The sequence below is a fragment of the Phoca vitulina genome, unplaced genomic scaffold (assembly GCF_004348235.1).
Source record: "Phoca vitulina isolate PV1807 unplaced genomic scaffold, GSC_HSeal_1.0 scaffold16, whole genome shotgun sequence".
Lineage (NCBI taxonomy): Eukaryota > Metazoa > Chordata > Mammalia > Carnivora > Phocidae > Phoca > Phoca vitulina.
Genome location: NW_022589719.1, coordinates 3131414 through 3159138, shown reverse-complemented (window position 1 = coordinate 3159138; position 27725 = coordinate 3131414). Strand labels below are relative to the sequence as shown.

General features: G+C 37.0%; 1 protein-coding gene across 1 annotated transcript in view; it reads right to left on the bottom strand.

The window, feature by feature from the left end:
- The window catches only part of ANO5 (anoctamin 5), a 110162-nt gene extending 82974 nt beyond the window's left edge, over positions 1 to 27188 (bottom strand). The window contains exons 1-3 of the mRNA XM_032414322.1: positions 26754 to 27188; positions 15858 to 15904; positions 2614 to 2664 (exon numbers count right to left, since the gene is read on the bottom strand). Of these exons, the coding sequence (XP_032270213.1) occupies positions 2614 to 2664; positions 15858 to 15904; positions 26754 to 26793 (138 nt within the window). The 5' untranslated portion in view covers positions 26794 to 27188. The remainder of the gene's footprint in view (positions 1 to 2613; positions 2665 to 15857; positions 15905 to 26753) is intronic.
- Between the last annotated feature and the right edge of the window lie 537 nt (positions 27189 to 27725).

The following is a 27725-nucleotide window of genomic DNA, read 5'->3' as shown; positions in this document are numbered from 1 at the left end:
ATAGCATATATACACACTGGAATATTATTCAGCCATAAAAAAAGAATGAAATTGTGCCATTTGGCAATGACCTGAATGGAGCTACAGAGTATAATGCTAAGCAAAGTAAGTCAGTCAGAGAAAGACAAATATATATGATCTCACTCATACACAGAATTTAAGAAACAAAACAAACAAACCAAGAATCGGATTCTTAACTACAGAGAACAAACGGATGGTCACCGAGGGGAGGAGGTGGAGGGATGGATGAAATAGCTGCTGGGGATTAAGGAGTGTGCTTGTCGTGATGAGTACCGCGTGATGTATGGAAGGGCTGAATCACTATACTATACACCTGAAACTGATATAACACTGTATGTTAACTCTACTAGAATTAAAATAAAAACTTAAAAATAAATAAATGCAATGTAGTATCCTAGATGGGATCCTGAAATATAAAAAGGACATTAGGGAAAAACTAAGGAAATCCAAATAAAGTATGGGCTTCAGTTAATAATAATGTATCAATATTAGTTCATTAATTTTACCATACTAATGCAAGATGTTAATAACAGGGGAAAATGGAAATGGGGTATAAGAAATTTTATGTACTGTATCCATAATAAATCGTAAATCTAAAACTATACTCAAATAAAAAGTTTATTTGAAAAAGAAGCTTACTATTTAATTTTCACAGCTTACTGTTTAACCAAAGACACTAGTCATCATAAAAAATGAACTATCATAAATCATTTTCAAATCATCTGGAATCTAGAATTTTAATTATGAGCATATGACATAATGGGGAAATTACTTACAACTCATATAACAGGCAGGGGGATAACAATAAATATGTAAACAGCTCCAAAAAAAATCAAGAGAAAAAAGAAATACCTAACAGTTTGACAGGAAAATAGACAAAATAAATGAACAGAGTTATCCAGAAAAATAAATTAAAATGACCATCAACATAGGAAAAGATGAATGTCCCACTCATATTGAGAGAAAGGCAGATTTAAACCACACTAAGATACAGCTAACTGATAGAGCTCCCAACAGCCACTAGTTATCTCACCTCAGATAGGCAAAAATCTAAACTTCCTGACAACATGCTATTGATGAGGCTGTGGGCATACAGGCATTCTTGTACACTTATTAGAAATGCAAAACAGAGGGGAATTTGGCAATATGTGGCAAAATTACATATATGTTTATTCTTTTATACAGAAATCTTATTTAACACTGGCCAAAATATTATTAAGACTGACTCCCAAGGGTATTTATTATAATAATATTTGTAATAACAAAAGATTAAAAACAACTCAAATGTGCATCAATAAAGGAACTGAATGAATACACCATGCTAAACCTCCACAATGTAATATTATGCAACATACAAATGAATAGGAATGAAATCTATATACAATATTGCATGAACTCGGGTTATGTTAAGTAAAAACCAAGGAACAGACCAGTACATACAGTATAGTGTAAGAGGCAGGAGGAATATAAATATACATATGTATGTATACACACACACACACACACACACCCCATACTCGAGTTTGGGGTGTAAGAAATTTTATGTACTGTTAAGGGATACGTTAACAGGATAAAAGGATAAACCAAGTAAAAATGATTACTACAGAGGATTAAGAGGAAAAACAAAGAAGAAAATTTTCTTGGAAAATGTTTCATTTCATAGTTTCATCCTCAGATAGATTTACCTTCAAGCTAATAAAGGCAAAGCTTCAGGGCTTCTTGCTTGCATCAGCCCCTCCAAGGATTTAGAAGGACACTCTAACAATATGTTCTCATGGTTAAATCTTTTGTAAATTTTTTTAAAGTAAATTATTGTTCCATTATTCTTCTTAAAGAGTGATACTAAAATAGCATAAGCTTTAGGCTCCATTAAACTTTATTTGATCTATGTCTTTCAACTTTGGAATCATATAAATGTTTTACATGATCAAAAAAAAAAAAAGAACCAACAAAGTTTCAATTATAATTTGATGAACCCCACATCCTTCATTCTGGAACATTATAGATCAGTATGCTAACAAAAAGCAAAACATCACCCATTAAAATTGTCGGTATAAGAATATAACTCTATTTCTAGCATCATTTTTTTTACTAAGCAATAAGTGAAAAATTTTAAATCCCTTTACTAACCTCTTAATTGATATTCAAATTTGATTTTTAAATAAACTGTACTTCATGATTATTCTCAGGCATGTACTTAACAGGTAAAAGGATTGAAGAGATGAAGAAAGAATACTAAACCACGATTCAGAAACTCGAGTTCTACTCCAGGATCTGCCTCTTCAACATCTGGATAATTTTGGTGAAGTCATTAAACCTCTCAGACCCTTCATTTTTTTCTCATTTGTAAAACTGAGAAATTAAAATGCAAGCAAATAGTTATGCTTTCTGTGTACTTCTCGTTAATATGTTTGTTGTTACTTTTTTCCCCATAAGAAACTGATTTTTTTTCCAAAGTAATAAATTCTCGACTATCACGTATAAGGATGTGAAAAACAACTGACCTGGGAAAGAGAGCATCACCCTCTCTGACTACAAAATAATACCCCATTTGTGTCCGTGCAGGAAAGTACAGTGCTGATGGCTGCTTACCGCTGGTTCTTCACTGATGAGAAAGCTCGTCTCTCTGCCGCTCAGGGACTGCTAACAGTAACATGGGGAAGACAGAATGCTGTTAATAATAATGCAAGTGGGGAGCATGTCACTTTCAACAACAAAAATTCTAGGTTCTCAATACAGAAATACTAAACCTGCAATTCAGAGGGCTTATGAAACACCTGAAATTGAATGCAAAACTTTGTGTATGTATGTGCATCCATGCGCATGTGTGTTAATGCTTGTGTGTGTGTGTGTGTGTGTGTGTGTAGAAAGAGAGAGAGAAAGAGCTTGGGAGAGAATGGGAATTTTGAAGGCAGCTTTATCAAATCATAAAAAAAAAGTCTGAGATGCGAGAAATGGTTAAGAAACTACTGTATTATAGAGAAAACAACAAAGAGCACCACTCTGAACGACGCTGCATCCTGAACAGGACCACAAGGAAAGGCAGAATTAATTGGCTATTTTAGACTTTTTAACATTTGTTTGGAATTATTAAATAAATATTTATTAAATAATTAAGTTATTTAATTTATCAATTTATTGAATTATTAAATAAAGTGAATACCTTAGGAAACGCACCACCAGAATTCTTAAGGATCTGTACTTACAACCCAAGAAAGAAGCCATACATGGATATAAATACACAAAGAACACTTGTAATTAAAGCAAGAGCGATGCCTGGTATTTGGTGGATTTTAAATCCTCATGTTCCCCGACAGATTGCACACCACAGCACATGCTCCCGAGATAACACCCTGTCACTTCTCCGGGGTCTCCAGTGACAGGTACCGTAAGGTGCTATAGAGAGGCAGCAGTCAGCAAAAATGACTTGAAACTCATGTCTAGACTGGGAATTCACTTACCTGGTTCCTGGAAAATCACAAACAGCATCATTATACCCAGGTGATGTTGGGCTGACCAGTTTTGAAAATAGGAGATAAAAAGTACTATCAACATTTTAAAAAAATAAATCAAAGGGCACCTTGGAAATACATCCAATGCTATGAAATTTAAGTTGCAAAATGTGCCACAAAAAAAAAAAAAACAAAACACAGTAATTTATCTGTGTTCTTAAGGAAGACAAGGAAGAGAATTTTGAACACCTATTAATTTTCATATTACGGTATTCAAAATAAATTCCATGAAAAGATGAATGTCATCTATGGTATTAAAGCTATACTGAAACAGTTGGAAGAACTATGGTAGACTGAGTCTAAGAGTAAATATATGCTCAAAATCCTCTTTCACTGATGTGTGTTCTGCCTATGGACCTTGAATGAATTCCATTAACTCACCTGAGCTAACGAGTATCTTGATCACTCAATTCCAAAATAGCAGCCTGTAATAATAAATTGTGCATCTACATTTCTGCCTTAAAGATAATATATGAATCTATTATAGGTTCACTTTATGTTGACTCCTCATAACCTAATTTTTTTCAATTATGGTAGAGAACGGCCAGTTGCTTACTTACAAGAAGGTACAAAAAAACCATACATTAAATGTCCCAAAGCAACCGGGCTACAATCTCTCACTGTAAGAAACATGAACTTGCTGTGACTTTTCAATCAAAAGTTCTGGGTGTATCTTCAATTTGCAAAATAAAATTCACATAGGTTTCTTCATACTTTTTGCTGAGTATTTCATTGTTTCATTTGTCACTGACCTTAGTCTCAGGCCAAAGGAGAATCTAAATTCTACATTTTCCCCTTCCACAACCATCACTTTCCTGTCTCAGGCTGCCTCTTTCCTGACCCCAACCATTAAGGAATTGAATGAAATGGTAAAAAATGGAATGAAATGAATAAATAGATGAATGAATGATGCAAACTCCCAGCAGCAAAACAAAAACGTGGCAATATTCAGAAAATCTACACATCACCATAGAAACTAAGTAGCAATCCTGACTTCTAAATGTGAGAAGCAATTGTTTGGAAACTGAAATTCAGGGGGAAAAAAGTACTTCTATATAGGATTCTTAAAAGAAGTAATACTGTAGAGTGATTAAGAGAGCAAGCTCTAGAATCAGCCTGCCTGGGTTCAGAAACCCAACACCAGAATTTTATGGCTATAGCAATAAACTAGTTTAGATAGTCTCATTTTAGAGACTCTTGATAACCTTTTTCTTCAATTATGCAAAACTAATGGCTTGATACATATAAATTTGAGCAAGTTAACCTCTCCACGCCACAGTTTCAGTACAGTGAAATTAAATATGATAACACATGGGAAGTTTTCAATAGATGTTGACATTTTAAAATTAATTTTTGCTTAATTTCTAGGGATCATATCATAAATTTAATATATTTATCATCCCATAAATTTTTAATTCACATGCATTCTCTGGAATCCAAATAATTCTAACAATGTTCAGTGATGACCTACATCAATTGTAGATCAGAGGTAATACTCTAGAATTTAGTCCTTTTAAAGTTTAAGCAATCGTGAAAACAGAGATCATTTGAAAGTATAAGAAAATTTTAAAATAGTGAGCCTAGAATCTCTATGTATTCTGTCTTGTAAAAGGCCCAAACATTCTTCATAGCTATGAATTTGCTAATGGACTAAATTGAATTATTCTGATTATCTTTGCCTCAATCCAAAGCTTGAATGAATATTCTCTTATTACTATGTCTTTTTTAAAAAAATTGACTACAATGTAGATTTTGTGTTTTTATAGCATTTGAGTCAATAAAAGGAAATCAAGTTGGCATTGAGGAAAAGTTAAATAAGTTGTATTTACTTATCTTTTTTCTTTTCATTTTGAAACAATTATAGATTCCTAGGAATTTGCAAAGATAGCAGAGAAATCCCATGTGCCCACCACCCAGTTTCCCCCAATGATTAATGCCTCACATAACTGATACAAGCTCAAAACCAGGAAACTGACATGAGTACAATGTGCGTGTACAGCACTGTGTTGTATCACATATGTACATTCGACTAAGAACCAGCCCAATACACAGAGCAATTCTAGCTATAAGGATCTCCTTTGTGCTACTCCTTTTTTAAAAAATTTTATTATGTTATGTTAATCACCGTACATTACATCATTAGTTTTTGATGTAGTGTTCCATGATTCATTGTTTGCGAATAACACCCAGTGCTCCATGCAGAACGTGCCCTCTTTAATACCCATCACCAGGCTAACCCATCCTCCCACCCCCCTCCCCTCTAGAACCCTCAGTTTGTTTCTCAGAGTCCATAGTCTCTCATGGTTCATCTTTCCCTCCGATTTCCCCCCCTTCATTTTACCCTTCTTACTATCTTCTTTTTTTTTAACATATAATGTATTATTTGTTTCAGAGGTACAGGAACAGTCTTATACAATTCACAGCGCTCACCATAGCACATACCCTCCCCGATGTCTATCACCCAGCCACCCCATCCCTCCCACCCCCCACCACTCCAGCAACCCTCAGTTTGTTTCCTGAGATTAAGAATTCCTCATATCGGTGAGATCATATGATACATGTCTTTCTCTGATTCACTTATTTCGCTCAGTATAATACCCTCCAGTTCCATCCATGTCATTGCAAATGGCAAGATTTCATTCCTTTTGATGGCTGCATAATATTCCATTGTGTATATATATATATATATATATATATATATATATATATATATCACATCTTCTTTATCCATTCATCTGTTGATGGACATCTTGGCTCTTTCCATAGTTTGGCTATTGTGGACATTGCTGCTATAAACATTGGGGTGCATGTACCCCTTCAGATCCCTACATTTGTATCTTTGGGGTAAATACCCAGTAGTGCAATTGCTGGGTCGTAGGGTAGCTCTATTTTCAACTTTTTGAGGAACCTCCATACTGTTTTCCAGAGCGGCTGCACCAGCTTGCATTCCCACCAACAGTGTAGGAGGGTTCCCCTTTCTCCACATCCCTGCCAACATCTGTCATTTCCTGACTTGTTAATTTTAGCCATTCTGACTGGTGTGAGGTGGTATCTCATTGAGGTTTTGATTTGGATTTCCCTGATGCCGAGCAATGTTGAGCACTTTTTCATGTGTCTGTTGGCCATTTGGATGTCTTCTTTGGAAAAATGTCTGTTCATGTCTTCTGCCCATTTCTTGATTGGATCATTTGTTCTTTGGGTGTTGAGTTTAGTAAGTTCTTTATAGATTTTGGATACTAGCCCTTTATCTGATACGTCATTTGCAAATATCTTCTCCCATTCTGTTGGTTGTCTTTTGATTTTGTTGACTGTTTCTTTGGCTGTGCAAAAGCTTTTTATCTTGATGAAGTCCCAATAGTTCATTTTTGCCCTTGCTTCCCTTGCCTTTGGCTATGTTTCTAGGAAGAAGTTGGTGCAGCTGAGGTCGAAGAGGTTGCTGCCTGTGTTCTCCTTTAGGACTTTGATGGACTCCTCTCTCACACTGAGGTCTTTCAACCATTTGGAGTCTATTTTTGTGTGTGGTGTAAGGAAATGGTCCAGTTTCATTCTTCTGCATGTGGCTGTCCAATTTCCCAACACCATTTGTTGAAGAGACTGTCTTTTTTCCACTGGACATTGTTTCCTGCTTTGTCGAAGATTAGTTGACCATAGAGTTGAGGGTCCATTTCTGGGCTTTCTGTTCTGTTCCACTGATCTATGTGTCTGTTTTTGTGCCAGTACCATACTGTCTTGACAATCACAGCTTTGTAATAGAGCTTGAAGTCTGGAATTGTGATGCCGCCAGTTTTGCTTTTCTTTTTCAAAATTCCTCTGGCTATTCGGGGTCTTTTCTGGTTCCATACAAATTTTAGGATGATTTGTTCCATTTCTTTGAAAAAAGTGGATGGTATTTTGATAGGGATTGCATTAAATGTGTAGATTGCTCTAGGTAGCACTGACATCTTCACAATATTTGTTCTTCCAATCCATGAACATGGAACGTTTTTCTATTTCTTTGTGTCTTCCTCAATTTCTTTCATGAGTACTTTATAGTTTTTTGAGTACAGATTCTTTGTCTCTTTGGTTAGATTTACTCCTAGGTATCTTATTGTTTGGGCTACAGTTGTAAATGGGATCGACTCCTTAATTTCTCTTACTTCTGTCTTGTTGTTGGTGTATAGAAATGCCACTGATTTCTGTGCATTGATTTCATATCCTGCCACTTTACTGAATTCCTGTATGAGTTCTAGCAGTTTTGGGGTGGAGTCTTTGGGGTTTTCCACATAAAATATCATATCATCTGCAAAGAGTGAGAGTTTGACTTCTTCTTTGCTGATCTGGATGCCTTTTATTTCTTTTTGTTGTCTGATTGCTGTGGCTAGGACTTCTAATACTATGTTGAATAGCAGTGGTGATAGTGGACATCCCTGCCATGTTCCTGACCTTAGGAGGCAAGCTCTCAGTTTTTCCCCATTGAAAATGATATTCGCTGTGGGTTTTTCATAGACGGCTTTTATGATATTGAGGTATGTACCCTCTATCCCTATACTCTGAAGAGTTTTGATCAAGAAAGGATGCTGTACTTTGTCAAATGCTTTTTCCGCATCTATTGAGAGGATCATATGGTTCTTGTTCTTTCTTTTATTAATGTATTGTATCACACTGATGTTTGGGGGACGAAAATAGACATAACTTTTAAAGGAGCAGCACACAAATCAATCAATGTGCTGCTCCTTTAAAAGTTATGTTTATTTTCCTCCCCCAAACATCCATAACCCCTAGCAACCACTAATTTTTTCTCCATTTCTATATAGTCATTTCAAGAGCTATAAAAATAGAATCATATAGTATGTCGCCTTTGAGATTTTTTTTTTTCATTAAACTTAATGCCCTGAAGACCCATCCAAGCTGTGTGCATATCAATAGTTCGCTCCTTTTATTTGTGGGTAGTGGTCCATGGTAAGGCTATGCCACAGTTGATTTAACCAGTCACCTACTGTAGGACATTCAGGTTGTTTCTACTCTGGGCTACTACAAATAAAGCTACTCAAAACATTTTTTCCAAGGTTTTCGTGTGATTATAAGTTTTCGTTTCTGTGGGATAAATGCCCAAGGGTGTGATTACTAAGTCATAGGGTAAGTGTATGCTTAGTTTTTTTAAGAAACTGCCCCACAGTTTCCTAGTGTGACTGTCCCTATTTTCCAGCCCAACCAACAACGTGTGAGAGCCCTGGTTTCTCAGCATCTCCACTGCTGTTTGGGATTCTCACTATTTTCCATTTTAGTGGTTCTCATGGGCATATAGTGATAGCTCAGTTTGGTCTTAGTTTGCAATTCCTTAATTGCTAGTCATACTGAACATCTTTTATTTGCCAAATGTATTGATTTGCCATCTAAATCCTCTTTAAGGAACTATATCATCGTGTATTTTACTCATTTGGGTTGGTTGTTTTTTAATACTGGGTTTTGCTGCTTCTTTATAATACCACAGATAGCGGTCTTTTGTCAGATATGCGATGCACCCATGTTTTCTCCAGATCTGTGGCTTTTCTGTTCCTCTTACCAGGGATCTTTCATAGAACAAAACTTCTTAAATTTGAAAAAGCCCAACTTAATCAATTTTTCTTTTACAGATCATGCTTTTATGTCATGTCTAACAATGCTTTACAAAGACCTACTTTCCAAAGGTTTTCTCCTATTTTTTCTTCAAAAAGTTGTATAGTTTTATGGTTTACATTGAAATCTGTGATCAATGTTGAATTGATTTTTGTGTAAGGTGTGAGGTTGAAGTTAAAGTTCATAATTTTGCCTATATACGTCCAAATGCTCCAGCACCATTTGCTGAAAAGACTATCCTTTCTCTACTGAGTTGTTTTTACACATTTGTCCAAAATCGTTTGGGTGTCCTTGTGTGGGACTAGTTCTGCAGTTCCCTTTGCTTCATTAATCTACATGCCTCTCTCTGCAAATATGACAGTATCTTGATTAAACAGCAGCTAAAAAAAAACAAAAAACAAAACAAAACCAAGGCTTTAAATTGGGTAGAGTGATTCCTCCCACTCTCTTTTTTCAAAACTGTTTTATCTCTTCTACTTCCTTTGCATTTTCATATAAATTTTAGAACAATTTTGTCTATGTCTACAAAAAGTCTTGTTGAGACTTCGATAGGAATTGCATTAACCCATATACCAATTTGGGCTTCCACATGTTCACTGTTCATAGATAGAAATGCAACAGATTTCTGTATGTAATTAACTTCTTAGTTCCAGGAGGGTTTTTTTTGTTTGTTTGTTTTGGTTTTTGGAGGGGTTGGGTTTTTTGTTTGTTTGTTTTGTAGATTTCTTGGATTTTTTCAATTTAGACCACTGTGTCATCTGCAAACTGGCAGAGTTTTATTTATTCCTTTCTTATCCATATGCCTTTTAGTTTCTTACCTTATTGCAAGAATTTTCAGTACTATGTTTAATAGGAGGAATAAATGAAGACATTCTTGTCACATTTTTGACCATAGAGGGAAAGCATTCAGTCTTTTACTACTTAATATGATGTTATTGTTTTATTGATGTTCTTTTTCAGGTAAGGAAGTTCCTCCCTATTCCTAGTTTTCTGAGATTAGATATAAATATAGATATAGATATAGATAGATACATATGTGGGTATATATATATAAAATAAGTGTCTTTTCTGAAAAAAATAATAAAATCATCTGATTTTGATTTTTTATCCTTTTAATATAATCAAGTACATCAACTGATTTTGGGACAATGAATGAGCCTCCCATCACTGGGATAAACTTTACTTGGTTATAGTATTATATTCTTTTCATATTCTATTTGCTAGTATTTTACTAAGGAAAAATATTAGTTTGTAGTTTTCTCTCTTTTTTTGGTACTATTTTTTTTTTTTTTTTTTTTGGTTTAGTACCAGGGTAATGCAAGCCCCTAAAATGAATTGGGAAGTGTTCATTCCTCTTCTATTTTCCAGAAGAGATTGGTGTTAATTATTCTTTAAATATTTGGTAGAATTCTCCAGTGAAACCATTTGGGCCTAGAGATTTCTTTGGGGGAAGAAGTCTTTAAGTTACTCACTTTATTTCCTTAATAATTATGGGCCTATTCATATTATCAATTTAATATTGAATGGGCTGTGACAGTTTGTGATCTTTGAAGAATTCATCCATTTTATCTAAGTTGTCAAATTTATATGTATAGAATTATTCTTAGTATTTCTTTATTATCATTTTGATATGGAGTCTATAGTGATATGCCTTGTTTTATTCCTGATTATGTCTATCTCTTCTCTCTCTCTTGCTCGCTCTCTCTCTCTCCTGCACTTTTTTTGTAAGTCTAGCTAGAGGTTTGTCAATTTTATTATCTTTTCAAAGAACTGACTTTTTGTTTCAATTATTTTCTCTAACATTTTTCAATTTCCAATTCACTGATTTCTGCTTTTTATTATTCCCATAGTTTTGTTTTCTCTGGGTTTACTTTGCTCTTATTTCTTGAGATGGAAGCTTATTATTGACTTGAGACTTCTCCTTTTTACTAACAAACATTTAGTGCTACAAATTTCCCTCTCAGCATTGCTTTGGCTACATCCCTCAAATGTTAATATGCTGCATTTTCACTTTTATTCAGTTCAATGTTGTTTTGTTTTGGTTTTGTTTTTCTCTTGAAACTTTCTTTGTCCTTCAGATTGTTTAGAAGTATGCTGTTTAGTTTCCAACTGTTGGAGCTGTTCCTGTTCTCTCTCTTACCAATTTCTAGTTTGATTTTATTGTAGTCAAAGAACTCATTCTGCATGATTTGAATTATTTTAAATTTGTTAAGGTTTGTTCTATGGCCCATGAAATGGTCTATCTTGTCATATATTCCACCAACACTTGAGGTGGATGTGCATTCTGTTATTGTTAGGTGGAATAGTCTATAAATGTCAATTATATCCTATTGGATGATATGTTGAGTCCGTCTATATCCTTGCTGGTTTCTATTTAATTGTTCCATCTGTTTAATTGTTCCATCTGAGAAAGAGGTGAAGTCTCCAGTTATAATTAGAGTTGTGTATTACCCTCTTCTATTATATTAGTTTTTGCTTCACATATTGTGATGCTATTATTTGGTGCATACAACTTTAGCATTGCTATGTCTTATTGTTGAATGGACCCTTTTTATCTCTATATAATGTCCCACTCTGTCCATGGTAATTTTCTTTGCTCCAAAGTATACTTTACAGGATATTAATGTAGCACCCCTACTTTCTTTTTATTAATTTTGGCATATATCTTCAACCATAATGTATATTTTTAATCCTTTTATTGTCATGTTTTTTAAAACGTTTTTCAAATCTCTGTCTTACATTTCATGTAATTATTATACACATTAGGGATTAATTCTACCTTTCTATTTTTTGTTTTCTATTTGTTCCCTCCGTTTTGTGTTTCTGTCTTTTCATGACTTCCTGTGGGTTACTGAAACGTTACCTTATATTTCCACTTTTATTTATCAAAACAGTTTTTGAGTGTATCTCTTCATATAGTTTTTTAAATGGTTGCTTTTTATATTACATTATATATACATTACTTATCACAGTCTGCAGTTTACATGCTTTCTCTCTCAAGTAAAGTATAAGATCCTCACCTCCCTTTACATCCCAAAATTTTTATAATTGTCTTATATATTTCTCTGCATACATTGAGAACCACATCAGACATTGTTAAAATTTTTACTTCAACTGTCAAACATAATGTTAAAAACTCAAGAGGAGAAAGTCTTATTTTTATCCTTTCTATTGTTTTTTTCCTCCTTCCTCATGTTACAAAATTCTTTCTATTTTCTGTTAGAGAACTTCCTTCGGTCAATCTGTTAAGGTAGATGCACTGGTGAAAAATTTCTTCAGTCTTCCTTCACTTGAGAATGTCTTGCTCATTCCTAAGGATAGTCTCATTGGCTATAGAATTCTGGATTGGCTTTTTTCTTTTCATCTTTGTTTCTTTCTTTCTAGCACTTGAAAAAAACATGTGTACCAGTTCTTTCAGCCTCCATGGTTTCTGATGAGAAATCTACTGTCATTTTAATTACTGTTCCCCTATGGTTAAGATGTTGTTTCTCTCTCACTGCTTTCCAAATTTTCTTTTTCTTGTATCTAGTTTTGTGAATTGGTGTGAATTTCTTTGGGTTTATATATTTCTGTGATTCCTTCAGCTTCTTGAATCTGTAGGTTTAGGTCATTTGACAAAAATTTCTATTCTATCTCCAAATTCAGTGATTCTTTCTTTTGTCCTTTCCACTTTGCTGTTGAGTTTTTTTTATTTCAGTTATTCTATTTTTCAGTTTTAAGCTTTCTATTATGTTCTTCTTTAAAATTTCTATTTCTTTTTTTTTTTTTTGTGATGCTTTCTATTTTTTTTATTTGTTCAAAGAATGTTCACAAATACTCATTGAAGCATTATTATGATAGTTGCTTTACAATCCTTATCTAAATAATTCTAACATCTATGTCACCTCAGCATTGGTATTTGTCTTTTCTCATTCAAGTTGATATCCCCTTCTGGTTCTTCGTATTACATGTGATTTTTCTCTAGAAATCTGGACTTTAGAGTTTTATGTTATGAGTCTAGCTTTTATTTAAACCTTATGTTTTATTAAGTCTCCTCTGATACTACTCTGGTAGGCTAAGTGGGATGATGCCTCACCATCTGATGCAGGTAGAAGTCCAGGTTCCCCACTCAACCTCTGTGGACATGAGGGGCTGGTAAGGTGGTGGAAGTGTTTCTCATTAATGATGGCTGGTGTGGGGAGTTCAAACTTACCATTAGACCTTCACTGATCCCAAGCTGGCTAGAAGGGGCAAGGGTGCCTCCTCCTGTTCCCCACATGGCCTTCACTATCAGGGAGTGGTATAAGGTGGTTTTTCTCCGAGATAATGGTGAAACCACTGGCTCTCCATTGGGCTACCTCTGATACCAACCCAGCAGAAAAGGGTTGGGCACCTTATTACTACTGCTGAAAGTGGAAGTCTATGCTGCTTACATGGTCTCCACTGACATCATGCAGGGGATTGTGAGAGACAGACATGTTAGCATCCAGTGGGAATGAAAGGCCTGGCTCCCCACTCAGAATTCTTTGACACAAACTCTAGGAGGAGTTGGGGCATCCTATTATCACCAGACAGGGGTTAACGCCTAGTCTCCTCATGTCAGCTCTTTTGGAGGGGATGATGGTAGGACTATGTTGTTGTTGTTGTTGTTGTTGTTGTTGTTTTTCCTGTGGTGTTTGGCTACAAAAACAGTCATTGATTAAAAGTTTTCTGTATTCCTAGGTCACCCTTTTTCTGGTCCATCACTGAAAGAAAATAGGCTTTTCTTGGTGCTCTGTCTGGGCCAATTAGCATTTCTGCACTTGCTGGCCTCTCCTACACCCAGTCTGTACTAGATAAAGCAAACAGAAAACCTAGGGAATTAACTTTAGTGTTGATCCTTGGGTCCTGAGGTCACTAGACAGTTTTCTTCTTCTCTCTAACTTTCAGAGTCTTCTTGTTTTATATATAATGTCCAGAGTTTTTAGTAGTACTTAGCAGAAGGAACAGGGAACATTTCTTCTACTCCTCTTTCTGGAAGCAAAAGCTACAGTCACTTTTCAATGGATTAATTCAATAAAATATCCACTTAATAATTCCAAACTTTATTAGGCATTCTTCAACTATGTTTCAGAGAGATGCTGTTTTTACTCCAAAATACTTTATATGAAAAAAGGTAAGTCAAATGTAAAGCCTTAAAAATCTAAGCAAAATTGTCTCAAATGAAGGCCTATCCAAGGTTGAAGGCAAGGAAGTAATATCCATTGCTTTTTAAATATGCAAAGAGATAAGGAACAGAACAAATACGACTTGAGGAAATTGTTTTTCTATTACAGAAGTTTAAGTCTACAGTGTGTGTGTATGTATATATATATATATATATACACATATACACATATATACATGTATATATATATATGAAAGATACACACAAAAGCAAAGAAATGAACTGGAATTGAAGTTAACTTGAGCAAGCATATAGAGACCTGTGTGAAGTATATTACTATTATGTCAATATGAACAACATGAAAATGACAATATATTTATTACCATTTAAATTGGGTCAATAAATCTCATATGATAACTTTTTCTTCAGTCCACTCCAGAGACATGCAAATTTTTTACATAGTTACCTTGATTCACTTACTCATTTAATAAACATGTTCCCTGTGTCATATTACATCACTTTAAGTTGTGGAGACTCTGCTTTATGACAGTGGTTTTCAAACTTCAGTAGCAATAAAGATCACTTGGGGGTGTTATTTTTAAATCATGACTCTATAACCTTATTCCCCAAGAATACGATTAGCAGATTGGACCCAGGAGTCCACATTTTTAAGAAATTTTTTAATATAATTGTTATTCAGGTGGTCTACAAACTGCATTGTAAAAATCACTGAACTAAATGATTTTCATAGTCCCTTTGGCTGTCATATTCTATTTCTCTCAGCATTTTGATCACAGGTTTTAAAGGAATCCCAGAACTTCTGCAAATTTTAAGTCAGCCAGCTTACCTAGCCAGTCTATCTGGTGGGTTGTTTTCCAGGGTGGGAATTTCAGTTATTCCTAAAAATCTATCTATTTTTAAAGAACTTTTTTTCTATCTGGCTGGACACCCCTAACCCAACTCAAAAAAATCTACCTCTGTGAGTGCTTTTGTGTCAACTAGAGCCTACCAGAAAGATAAAAAATATCTTTAGAATGCTTATACTCTGTATACAAGAAATGTAAATTTTTAGTATCTTTTTGCAAGTTTATATAAATAAAATAAGGCCTTTAGTTAGGTTCTTATTTTTACAACTTGTATTTAATTTTATTATTATTTCATTTAATATATGTATTTAATTGGAGTTGAGTCACTAGAACTGTATTTTAGTCATCAATAAGCACTCCTCACATACCAGTAAGTTTAACATAAAAAGCTGTCACATATCCCACCCTCATAACACTCCAGCAAAGCGTTAAGCCAAATACTTTTCTCTTACACACCAAGACTCAGCATATCTGAGTTTGTTTCACAGGGAGCCTCAAGAGAAATCCAAACTTATATTTGCTCCCTTATCGCATCTAGAAAGATCGAGTATTAAATCTGCATGAAACATGGAATTTGCTTTCCTTACCAAAAACATGAATAGATTAGAGGACAAAATAAAAAGAATGTACTATGAGTAAATAATGAAGTACTAAGTATTCAGACAAAGTACATTTGTAGCCTTGTCTCGATTTTCTGTTCTGACTTATTGGAAACTAATACATATACATTTAACTTACCTCATTCATTCCGAAAACATATTCTGTTTCTATATTGGATATTCTCTCTAAATTAAATAAGAAAGGAAAAAACAAGTTAGAATGACCAACTGATCAGAATAGGTTAGAAGTCTGCATGAGGAGAAAACAGAAATTCCAAAATCAAACAAAAAAGTTAGAAGAAAAAATACTGAAAGGAAACATCCAAGACCTCCCTGGAGCTAAGTTGTTCAAAATAGCTGCCAATAGAAGTCAGCACCAAAAACTGTCTATAACCTAGGGGAAAAGCAAACACTGATGTGTAGGATATAATGTCTCCCACTAAGAAATAAAATTAACTCTAATAAATGCAGTTATTAATCTGTAGCCTCAAAACTGGATAGAGGAAAGCATCCAATAGGGATGTCCATCGCTACCTCTTAGTTTTCGGTGCATAAGATTTAATATTCTGTCGGCGTGTTTCCCTGGAATTGAACCAAACTGTCTGCAAGGAAAGCACTAAAGGGCACCACCAGTTCTAAACAGGCCAAATGACTTTCCTCATACACAGGGATCTTTGTGATAGTTACGTGTTGAGTCATTTGGACTGAAATACATCTTCCAATAAGTTTCTAATGCTAAAAAAAAAAATATTAAACGTAGAAGATTCTTATTCTCTAGTGATTCCACATTGGAGAAACACTGAGAAATACTTCTCAAGTCAAAACCTTTCTATATAAAAACACTTTTTGGAGAAAATCACAGTGGGAATGGAATAAAGGGCCATCCACAGTAACTGTAATCTTAGGAAGTATTCATATATATTCTGAAAATATAGAAAATATAAATTTACCATTTGTAAACCTTTTTCTATTTCTTTTTTCTTTCTTTCTTTTTTGCTCTTCTTTCTCCATTTTTTATTGTGTAAAATACACATAACAAACTTTACCATCCAACCATTTTTAAGTATACTGTGCAAAGGCATTAAATATATTCATAATATTGAGCAACCATCACCACCATCTATCTCCAGAACTCTTACATCTTGTAAAACCGAAACACAATACCCATTAACAATAACTCCTCATTCTCCTCTCCTCCAGTCCCTGGCAACCACCATTCTACTTTCTGTCTCTATGGTTTTGACTACCCTATGTACCTCATAAAAGTGGAATCATACAGAATTTGTCATTGTGTGAATGGTTTATTTCACCTAGCATAATGTCCTCAAGGTTCACCAGTGTTGTAGCATATGTCCTTCCTTTTTAAGGCTGCACAATATTCTACTGTATGTGTATACCACATTTGATTTATCCATTCATCTGTTAATGAACAGTTGGATTGTTTCCACATTTTAGCTATTATGAATAATGCTGCTATCAACATGGCTGTAAAAATATCTCTTTGAAATCCTCCTTTCAATTATTTTGAACATATACCTAAAAGTGGAATTGCTGGATCATATGGCAATTCAATTTTTAATTTTCTGAGGAACCGCCATATTGTTTTCCACAGCAATTCTATCATTATACATTCTCAACACTGCATAAAGATTCAAATTACTCCACATCCTCATCAAATCTTGTTATTTTTTGTTTTTTTGATAGTGGCCATTTTAAGGGGTTTGAGGTGGTAGCTCACTTTAGTTTTGATTTGCACTTCCCTAATGATTATGCTATTGGGCATCTTTTCATGTTCTTATTGGCCATTTTTATACCTTCTTAAGAGAAATGTGTATCCAAATCCTTTGCCTGTTTTTTAATCAGGTTTTTCTATTGCTGAGTTTCAGGAGTACTCTATATATTCTGAATCAGATACATGATTTGGAAACATTTTCTCCCATTCTGTGGTTTGCCTTTTTAGTCTGTTTGTGGTGTTTTTTGATGCACATTATTTTTAATATTCATGAGGTCATTTTGTCTATTTTTCTTTTCTTACATGTGCTTTTGGGGTCATATCCAAGAGACTACTGCCAAATCCAACATTATGAAACTGCTGCTCTCTTTTCTCCTAAGAGGTTGATAGTTTTAGGTCTTACATTTAGGTTTAATTCCATTTTGAGTTAATTTTTATATATGGTCATAGGTAAGGGTCCAATTTCATTCTTTTGTATGTGGGTACCCAAATTTCCCAGCACCATCTGATGAAAAGACTGTCCTTTCCCCATTGAATGGTCTTAGCACCATTGTAAAGAAATCACTTGACCATATATGTGAGAGTTTATTTCTGGGCTTTCTATTCTATTCCATTGGTCTATATCTGTCTTCATGCCAGTTCCACACTGTTTTTATTACTGTAGCTCTGTAGTAATTTTGGAGATCAGGAAGTGTGAATCTTCCAGCTTTATTCTTGTTTTAAGATTGATTGTCTATTCAGCATCCCTTGAGAGTTCATATGAATTTTAGGATGGCTTTTTCTATTTCTGCAAAAAACATCATTGGAATTTTGATAGGGACTGCACTGAATCTGTAGATCACTTTGGTTAGTACTGACATCTTATTAATATTAAGTCTTCCAATCTATGAACATAGGTATGTTCGCATTTTTTAAATTTTTTTCAGCAATGCTTTGTAGTTTTATTTATATAAGTCATGCAATCTTTGGTTAATTCTTAAATATCTTGTTCTTTTTTTAAGTTTTCATTTTAATTTCAGTTAGTTACCATACAGTATTATATTAGTTTCAGGTGTACAATATAATAACTCAACAGTTCCATACATCACCCAGTGCTCATCACAACAAGTGCACTCCTGGATTAAAGACCTAAATGTCAGACCTGAAACCATAAAAATCCTAGAAGGCAGTAATTTTTTTGACATTAGCTGTAGCAACCTTTTTGTAGATATGTCTCTTATTCTATAAATAGAATTGTTTTCTCAATTTCCTTTTCAGATTGTTCATTGTTAGTGTACAAAAATTTAACTGGTTTTTGTGTAGTGACTTTGTATTCTACTTTTATAAATGCATTTACAGGTTCTAACAGGTTTGGGGGGGGACTTTTTAGGGTTTTCTACATAAAAGATCATATCATCTGTGAATAGAGAGAATTTTAATTCTTCTTTTCCAGTGTGGAAGCCTTTTATTTCTTTTTCTTGCCCAAGTGGTCAGGCTAGAACTTCCAGTACTATTTTTAATAGAAGGGGTAAAAGTGGATATCCCTGGTGAATAACAATAGACATAACTCACATAAACAAAAGCTCTTTGAGGTTCCTAATAATTGTTTAAAGTATAAAGAGGTCCTGAGATCAAAAAGTTTGAGAAGTGCTATCTTAGGTATAAACTCAAAAGAAATACAGGCATTATGGGAATGTACAAGAATGTTCATAAAAGCATTGCTAGGAATAAATAGGAAACCAAAATCATCTCAAATATCCAGAAATAGTAAAATGGATAAATACAATTATGTGGTATTATGGCCAATAATATATATAATAATACCACATACTGTATCTAGTAACAAAATTGAATGAATTTCAATTACATGCAAAAAGATGGATAACTCTCCAAAGAATATTATTTAGCAAAAAAAAGGGGGGGGCAGAAACTTTAATATTTCACTTATATAAAGATAACTATGCAAAACCCAAGGATGTTACTTAGGGATGAATACTCAGGGGCAGATATTGTTTGGAGACAATTCTCCTTGGGTCACTCACATTTCTGCATATCTTGCTAGTGAGACACTGACTGCCATTTGTTCTGGATTATCTTTTCAAGGATCTTGGGTGAGTGAACACCCTTGGAAGATACAGCATCTCCTTCTGTAGCAAAGGGCAGGTTTGCTCACAGTCCGGGACTATTACAGTGTCTCCATCCAGAGCAAACAGAAGGCATAATTACTGACCAGTACAAAAGACTCAAGTTCCTTAACTTGAGACTGCTCTCCTGTATTGCAACCCACCACATCTGCAGGTATTTTCTGGGCCTCTTTGCATTCATTTTTGGCAAACTGGGCCAAGAAATGGGCAAAAAATCCTGCCACTCTGGCTACTATTAATGCTGTGAGTAATAAACTGTCCTTTGTCTCTGAGCCATGTGTCTTATGTCTTCTACCAGTATCCATGAAACTGTAACGGGATATTCTGTTAACCTCCAGCTATAGTAAAATCTCAGACCTTTAACAGTTCTTGACACTGGATCGTTAATATAACAATGGTAATAATGTGACAATGGCTAACGTTTGTTGATTCTCCATTGTTAAGAAATTTACAGTTCTGTAGAGGAAGCAGACCAAAACTTGAGATAAATGCTATAAACAGAGCTGGTCAGGGGAGTAGTTTAGATATGAGAAAATCAGAAAATCTCTCTGAGGCAGGAATATATATACTGAGATCTGAATGTTGAGGGCATTCAAGCCATGTGAGAACACATAAAGGCTGTAAGGCAGGAATGGTTTTGAGGTGTTCAAAGCAGTGAAGGTCAAGCTGGAGACAAGTAAGTAAATGGTAGAGGGGCAGGACAGAACAGAGAGACTCGGAGCGCGGGACAGTTTGTGGAAGACTTTGTATACCTGGATTTTTTTTCTAAGTAAAATAGTAAGCCACAAAAAAAGCTTTATTTTTTTATTTTTTTAAGTAGGCTCCATGCCCAGGGTAGAGCCCAATACAGGGCTTCAACTCATGACCCTGAGATCAAGACCTGGGCTGAGATCAAGAGTAGGATGCTTAGCCAACTGAGCCACCCAGGTGCCCCCCACAAAAAAGCTGTTAAGTCGTATTTACATTTACATTGTATGAAAAGCACAGGTCCTTCAGGGAAGAATGGGTTAAAAGGAAGGGGGAGAGACCGAGCCAAGAGACAAATCAGGAATTGCTGCAGTAAACCAGTAAGCCAGGAAGGAGGTGTGGCTGGCTGGGCTGCAGGGGGGCAAGTGTGCGTAAAGACACATCAATGGCTTACAGACACTTCTGTAAACATTTGAAATAAACTGCTGTCAAATTTCAGATGTGCAAGTTGAGGAACTAAGATTGAGGACTCTCCTAGGTTTGGGCAATTTGAGAAGATTCTATTTAATAAAATGGGTAAGATTATTAACAGTGGGCAAATACAGGAGACAAATATCCTTTCTCCTCCTTTCTCTTTACTAACAAAACCCTAATTATTGGTGAAGCAATGTGCTCTAGCAAAAACAAAAACAAAACAAACCAAAAAGCACATTTCTCAGCCTTCCTTGCAACTTCTATGCATGAATTGAAAGCTCTCAAGTATCATATAAATGACACTAATGTCTACCTTATCAGGTTTGTGCAAGCATTAAATGAGACAATGCATGTAAAGTGCTTCATGCAGCCATGGGCGCAGAGGTCAATGAGTGTTAGTTACTTTGTTGAAATTGTTATTATTATTAGGATATATCCTATTACTGATTTTCAAAACTTAAATTCTTTGAGATAAATTCGAGTGTCAGAATAAAGATGAAAGAATTTCTTTTGTATTCAGATCTTTTTTGTTGCAGGGTCTGCTATTAAAAAGTTAATAGTTATGGCAAGCAAAGCATGAAAACTAAACAAATTTGGCTATAGCTGTATCACTTAATTTTTCCGAGTACAGGCTTTCTCACCTAAAAGACTAAAAATATAAGTAAAGATTATTTGAAAAATATAAAACATGGTCCAGTACCATCAGCAAAGGGTTTTATCCATGAATACTGTCTAGATGTACAGCTCAAAACTGCACAATACGGCCACCAACTCTCATTGGATTTTCGAATGAGAAAAAAACCAATCTAGCAAACTCTTCTAATATGTACGTAAAAAATAGGATTCCAAGGAATACACGCTTTGTCTTTCAATGCATGGTACTTGAATGCTGACTTAGGGGAGGCTTTTATTTTCTTGAGAACAAAACCAGTCATTATGCAGAAGAACTGTTCCAAGTACAGAGGGAAGAAGTGCAAGCCTTAAGCGAGGACTATAGAGTATTTTAGAATTGTTTTTTAGAAGAGAGAGTTGAAAATCTGTAAGCACTAACCCTTCCTTCCCCTTAGCATTTTTGCTGCATTTAACATAAAACAACTCATTGAAAACAATGTTTTCAAATTGCTATCAGAGCTGGATGCAATGTTTATTTGAGGTTTTGGAAAAGGGACAACATAGTTCCTCCAGGTTATTTCCTACCCCTACTAATTCTCTCTTACCCTTTTCCCTTTCAACTTGCTGCTGCCCTTCCTTAGAACTAACAGTTGCCTTCTTCCTTGGCTAACTATTGCTCGTTTTTCACACCGTATCCGTTCTGACATCCTCCTTTCAGTGCTGGTCTGAAACCTCCTTATCTGTCCCTGTGTTGGTCTCCTACCTGCTCCGGTACCACCCGGAATGGTGCCCTCTCTAGGTACCCAGCCCAATTATATCACCCTCCATGAGAGGGCAAGCCCCCTGAGAGCCAGGTGGGACACACTTTGTAAATTGTCCCCTTTTCTGAAAAGCAGAAAGATTAGAAAAAACGGACATGTTTCTTCACACTCTGTGCCCCCTCTCACACATAGTGCTCACTAGCTCTCTCTCTGACACACACAGGCACAATTAGATGCTCGCACATGCCAGAGACATAGACAAACTGTCACACTCACAAAGTATGAAGTTGTCATAACTACACATAATCACCAAGCCTCTGTCAAAACAGAAACATATCTGAGGCAGGATTTGAAGCCAACAACTCTAAGTCAGTCTCTTGTCATTCCTCCAGCATCCTCTAAAATCAATGGAAATAATTATACTCTTCCTATGGGCTAGAAATCAGAGATATGAAGGGTTTAATACCAAATGCTACGGAGAATCATAAAAGACGAGTGAAAGTAAAGCCAGCCCAAAGACTGAGCTTTGAGTTTTCTCTGAAAGCACATTGCTAAGAATACACACTCCAACAAACCCTGAGCCCAAAAATAGCTCTTGCATTTACCAAATGATCTTCTCAGTTTACACCTCTTCCAGCAGCATAAAACAAAATGCATGCAATCAAATATTCACATTTCTAAAAGAAGGGTGATTTGGCTAAATACAATGCTTAATGAAGTTGTAAAGATTCGAGCAACTTTACATTCAATTTTAAAAGTGCCTTTTCCAATGTTAAACCCTTAAAACTGTCTTTTGCCATGCTGAATATGTCATAAATCAACTAAAGAATGAATATTTCAAATCACAACTTCCTTGCAATGTCAACCAGTCAATATTTCAATTTCAGCAACACTGACATTTTACTAGCAGTATCTGTTTACATAACTATTTAAATATTATTACACTTGGGGCGCCTGGGTAGTGCAGTTGGTTAAGCAACCAACTCTTGGTTCCCGCTCAGGTCATGATCTCAGGGTCCTGAGACTGAGCCCTGTATCAGGCTCCATGCTCAGTGCAGAGCCTGCTTGAGATTCTCTCTCCTTCTCCTTTGTCCCTCCCACTCATTCTATCTTTCTCTCTTTCTCTCAAAAATAAATAAATAAATCTTAAAAAAAAAAAATATATATATATATATATAGTTACACTTTGTCTTTACGATTCATTTTAAAAATTATTAGATAGTAGGAAAATAGCTAACTAGAGAAGATTGATTGCTTATGTGTTCAATTTTGAAGAAAATAAACTAAGAAAATGTAACAAATCCTAGAAATACCTCATTAACTATTATGTCTAAAAGGTAAAATGTTAGCATTCTCTCTCTAGGAAAAAAATCTCATCACATGTAAATCAATCATTTAACTTTCTCCTATTAACTCTTCAAAGGTGATTTAGGAAACATAGAAAATAAAAGATCCAGGCTTCCATGTATCAGTAAATTTACTCGAAGACATTAGTTTACATTTTAAAAAACAGAAATGAAAGTAGCTCCTAAAAATGGATGCTGTGGAACCCAGTCGTTTTCAGCCTTCTTCAGCGAACACTTTGGTTTTTAATACTGTGTCGTTAAGCTCCAGGAAGAAACATATCTTTAGAATATTTAGAATGGCTTCTGAAAATCCATTGGATTGTTGATGTTAAAAAATACACACTCATTTTAATGCACTTTTCATACAACTCCAGTAATAACAGGGGTCTCTGTAATGGGCAGTAAAACCAACACGCAAAATAACTGACACATCGAAAAACATTTAGAAAACTGAGAGTCATCTGAGAGGCCAGAACCACCCTGCTCCTTAGGCCTTGTTCTCACCAATGCCCCAATCCTCCACTGCTTGGATGCTGGATCCACGAACAAAACAGGAAACAGGGACTTGGACCGGATGCAGTCATCAGACCCAACCATCAAATATATGGTACTCCACATCAATATCCTTTTCTCCTACCTCCACCAAAGCAGAGGTGAAGTTTCAATCATATTAAGAGGGAATATAAAGAAGCTACAAAGGTCTTTGCCAAGCAAAGGGAAAACAAATTAGTTCAGGAAAAGTTCTAAAAGTCTTCCTGAGATGGACTTAAGCTGCAGTATGACCTCGTGGCTGAAGTAATACTAATTTGAGTATACATTCTAGTAAGCAAAATTATCCTGAGGCTACACTAGATCATACTTCTAACATCTGAAAGAGAATAATGGTCAATCTCTGTTATGTCATATTGATATATTTTTTCTTCATAATGCACAGAAGGTTGCATACTCCACATTTTCCCCTCCTCTCTTCCTTCAATAAAAAATATATTTCTGTACCTTCTCATAGCTTTACTTCAGAAAGACTGAGAATAATGACTTACTGAATGTTTTAAGTGAAAAAAAAATATCTATTAAGACCTTCGGACTACTGAAATTACAACTGAAAGTAATTCCCAGCAAAGCAGGAAACCATTAAGCAAGTATAGAAAAGGACTTTCAGTTTTATACATCTAAAAGTCATTTCACTTTGCACAATGAACCAATCATTTTCACTAACAAATAAATTTATTGCATCATTTAGCAGAGCCATTAGTCAAAACTTAAAGTTTTCAATAGTTTTATTTCCTTCTACCTTAAGTTGTTTTTTGATTTAAAGAAAAGGGAATTGCTTCTACGTGACACTATCAAGAACATGGAAAGACAACTCACAGAATGGGAGAAAATATGTGCAAATAATACACAGAGAATATATAAAGAACTCTTAGAATGCAATAATAAAGACAATTTAATTTTTAAAATGAGCAAAGGACTTAAGTAGGTATTGCACCAAAGAAGATATATGAATGGCCAATAAGCAGTGGGAAAGATACTTAATGGAAAAGCGCTGGGAAAATGCAAATCAAAACCACAGAGGGCGCCTGGGTGGCTCAGTTGGTTAAGCGACTGCCTTCGGCTCAGGTCATGATCCTGGAGTCCCCGGATCGAGTCCCGCATCGGGCTCCCTGCTCGGCAGGGAGTCTGCTTCGTCCTCTGACCCTAACCCCTCTCATGTGTTCTCTCTCTCTCAAATAAATAAATAAAATCTTTAAAAAAAAAAAAAAAAACCACAGAGATAGCACTTCACAACCAGTAGATGGCTATAAATAAAAAAAATAGACAGTAACAAATGTTAGTGAGAATGTGGAGACATTGTAACCTTTACATATTGTTGGTTGGACTACAAAATGGAAAACAGTTTGGCAGTTTCTCAAAATGGTCAATATGAAGCTACCATATAATCAAGTAATTCCAGGCCTAGGTATATACCCAAGAAAAATGAAAACGTGTGTTCATGCAAAAACTTGTACACGAATTTCAGAGAAGCATTATCTGTGGTGACGAAAAAAAAAATGTAACAACCCCAATGTCCTCCAATTGATGACCGGATAAAATGTGGCATATCTATAACAATGGAGTATTATATCGCAATAAAAAGGAAGGATGCAAATTACAACATGGATGAACTTCACAAACATTATGGTAAGAGAGAGAAGACAGTTACAAAAGACCACATATTGTAAGAGTCTGTTTATAGGAAATGTCCAGAGTAGGTACATCTGGAGAGTAAATAGATTAGTAACTGCCTAGAGCTAAGTGTAGGGAATGGGGGGATGGGGAGTGACGGCTAAGGTTTCTATTTGGGGTGATGATTGCAAAACTCTATAAATACACTAAAAAAGCACTGAATTGTATACTTTAAATGGGTGACTTATGGTATCTAAATTACATCTCAATAAAGCTATTGAGAAAGGAGAGGCGGATGCAATCATGCATTGTATTTCTTGGTGCCTCTGAAGACTGAATGCTAAGATTACTTAGATGTTTCATCACTTAGAAAAACTGTTTCCATGTTCAGATCTAATACCAAACAAGACATGAAAAGAGAGTGTCACTGAGGGAAGTGTCACTGAGAGTCCCGGAGATAGTCGCAGAAAAATACGTGCATTCTTAAGCATACGTGTGTACTAAAACAGATCCACAGAACATAGGTCTGTGCCACGGCCTTAGCAAACAATGAACAGATAACTTCTCAACGGAAGTGAAGACGCGATGAAAGCCAGTAAAACGGCAGCGTTTCCAGGTGCACAAGAATCTCCAGCTGATCGACCCTAGGGTCCGCCCCTCGCATAATTACCAAGGATCTCAAAGCTTGAGCAGTAATCGGCAAATGAAGAGAGACAAAAGAACTCAAGGGCTAGCTCCCGACACAGGGGACCGCTATCACGCACCCTAAGCGGCGGCTCCGCGTGGGAGTCTGAGGCCGGAGCGCCTCAGCTCCCGCGGCCAGCGCGCTCGCCTAGCCTCCCCGCGTTATTCCACCGCTCGGCGGCGCACACTGGAGCAAGGGGGGCGGTCTCGGAACCGCAGCGGTCACAGGACGCAGGTCCCCGGCTAGCGCGAGCAGCAGAGGAAATCACGGTGCGCCGACACCCAGCCACCCGCCGGGGCTGGGACTGTTCCTCTTGCAGCCCCTGTCTCGCGCAGGGCACGCCACCCAGCGAACGTCCCCGGGATCCAGGCCGCAGGGCCGCCAACGTCCCCCGGGGTCCCTGCGCGCCCAGCCCGACCCTCCCCCGCGCCACTGAGTCCGCCGGCTCCTACCTTCCTCCTGCACCATTTCCAGGACGTCTGGGTCGCCCATCTTCGCCAGCTCTTTAATGACACTGACCGAGTGGTGGCCGATGGACCACTGCGACTGGAGGTGAGGTCTAGGGTAGACGTTGACTCGAATCGTGGGCCGCCGGCTTTGCTGCCCCGACGCCCAGTTGGCCAAGTTTTCGTCCGTCTTCACTCTGAGGACCTCCTTCTCCTCGGTCTCCACCAGCCTCGGGTCCTTCAGCCAGTTGGGCTTCTTCTCCAGCTGGTACTTATTCTCGACCTGCTTCGTGCCCTTGGCCCTGCGCTTTACCTCCCTCTCCCGGTAGCGCTCCTGGGTGCCCTCCCAGTACCTTTCCCGGAGCTTCCCGGGCTCCGGGACGGCACGGCTCCGCAACTCCTCCCTTAGCTTGCGGATACTCTCGGCCTCGCAGGACTGCCCCTCCGCTTTCACCCCGTCCCTCTCTCCCCGCCCCTCTCCGCCCCTCCCTCCCTCCGGACCCGCCGCCGCCCCTCCCTCGGGGGCCGCCCTCGCCCCGCCCCTCGGCTCGGCAGGCGCCCAGCCCGCCCGCCCCTCTCGGTTCCCGCCGCCCGAGCCCGTGGGCCTCGGCTCCTCCGCCTCCTCGGGGCCCGCCGCCTCCGGGACCCCCACGGGCCCCGCCGCCTCCCGGCTCTCCTGGCCGCTCAGCCCCATCAACAGGTCTTGCTGGTCCCCTTCCACCCGGTTGGCCCACACCCAAGACAGCTGGTCCTCCCGGCCTGCCTCCTCCCATCTCTCCGAACCCTCCTCCTCCGGTCTCCGCCGACCGGCCTGGTCCTCTTCCATCTGCCTAGCCCTCCGCCTTCCGCGGGTGGCACTCGGAGGGAACCCCCTCCCAGTTGAGGAGTTATTTTCTGTCGGGTGAGGAAAAGCCCCACTTCCTTAAGGGGGCCCTGCCTTAAGGATGGCGCGTGGGCGGGTCTCCGAGGATCCTGCAG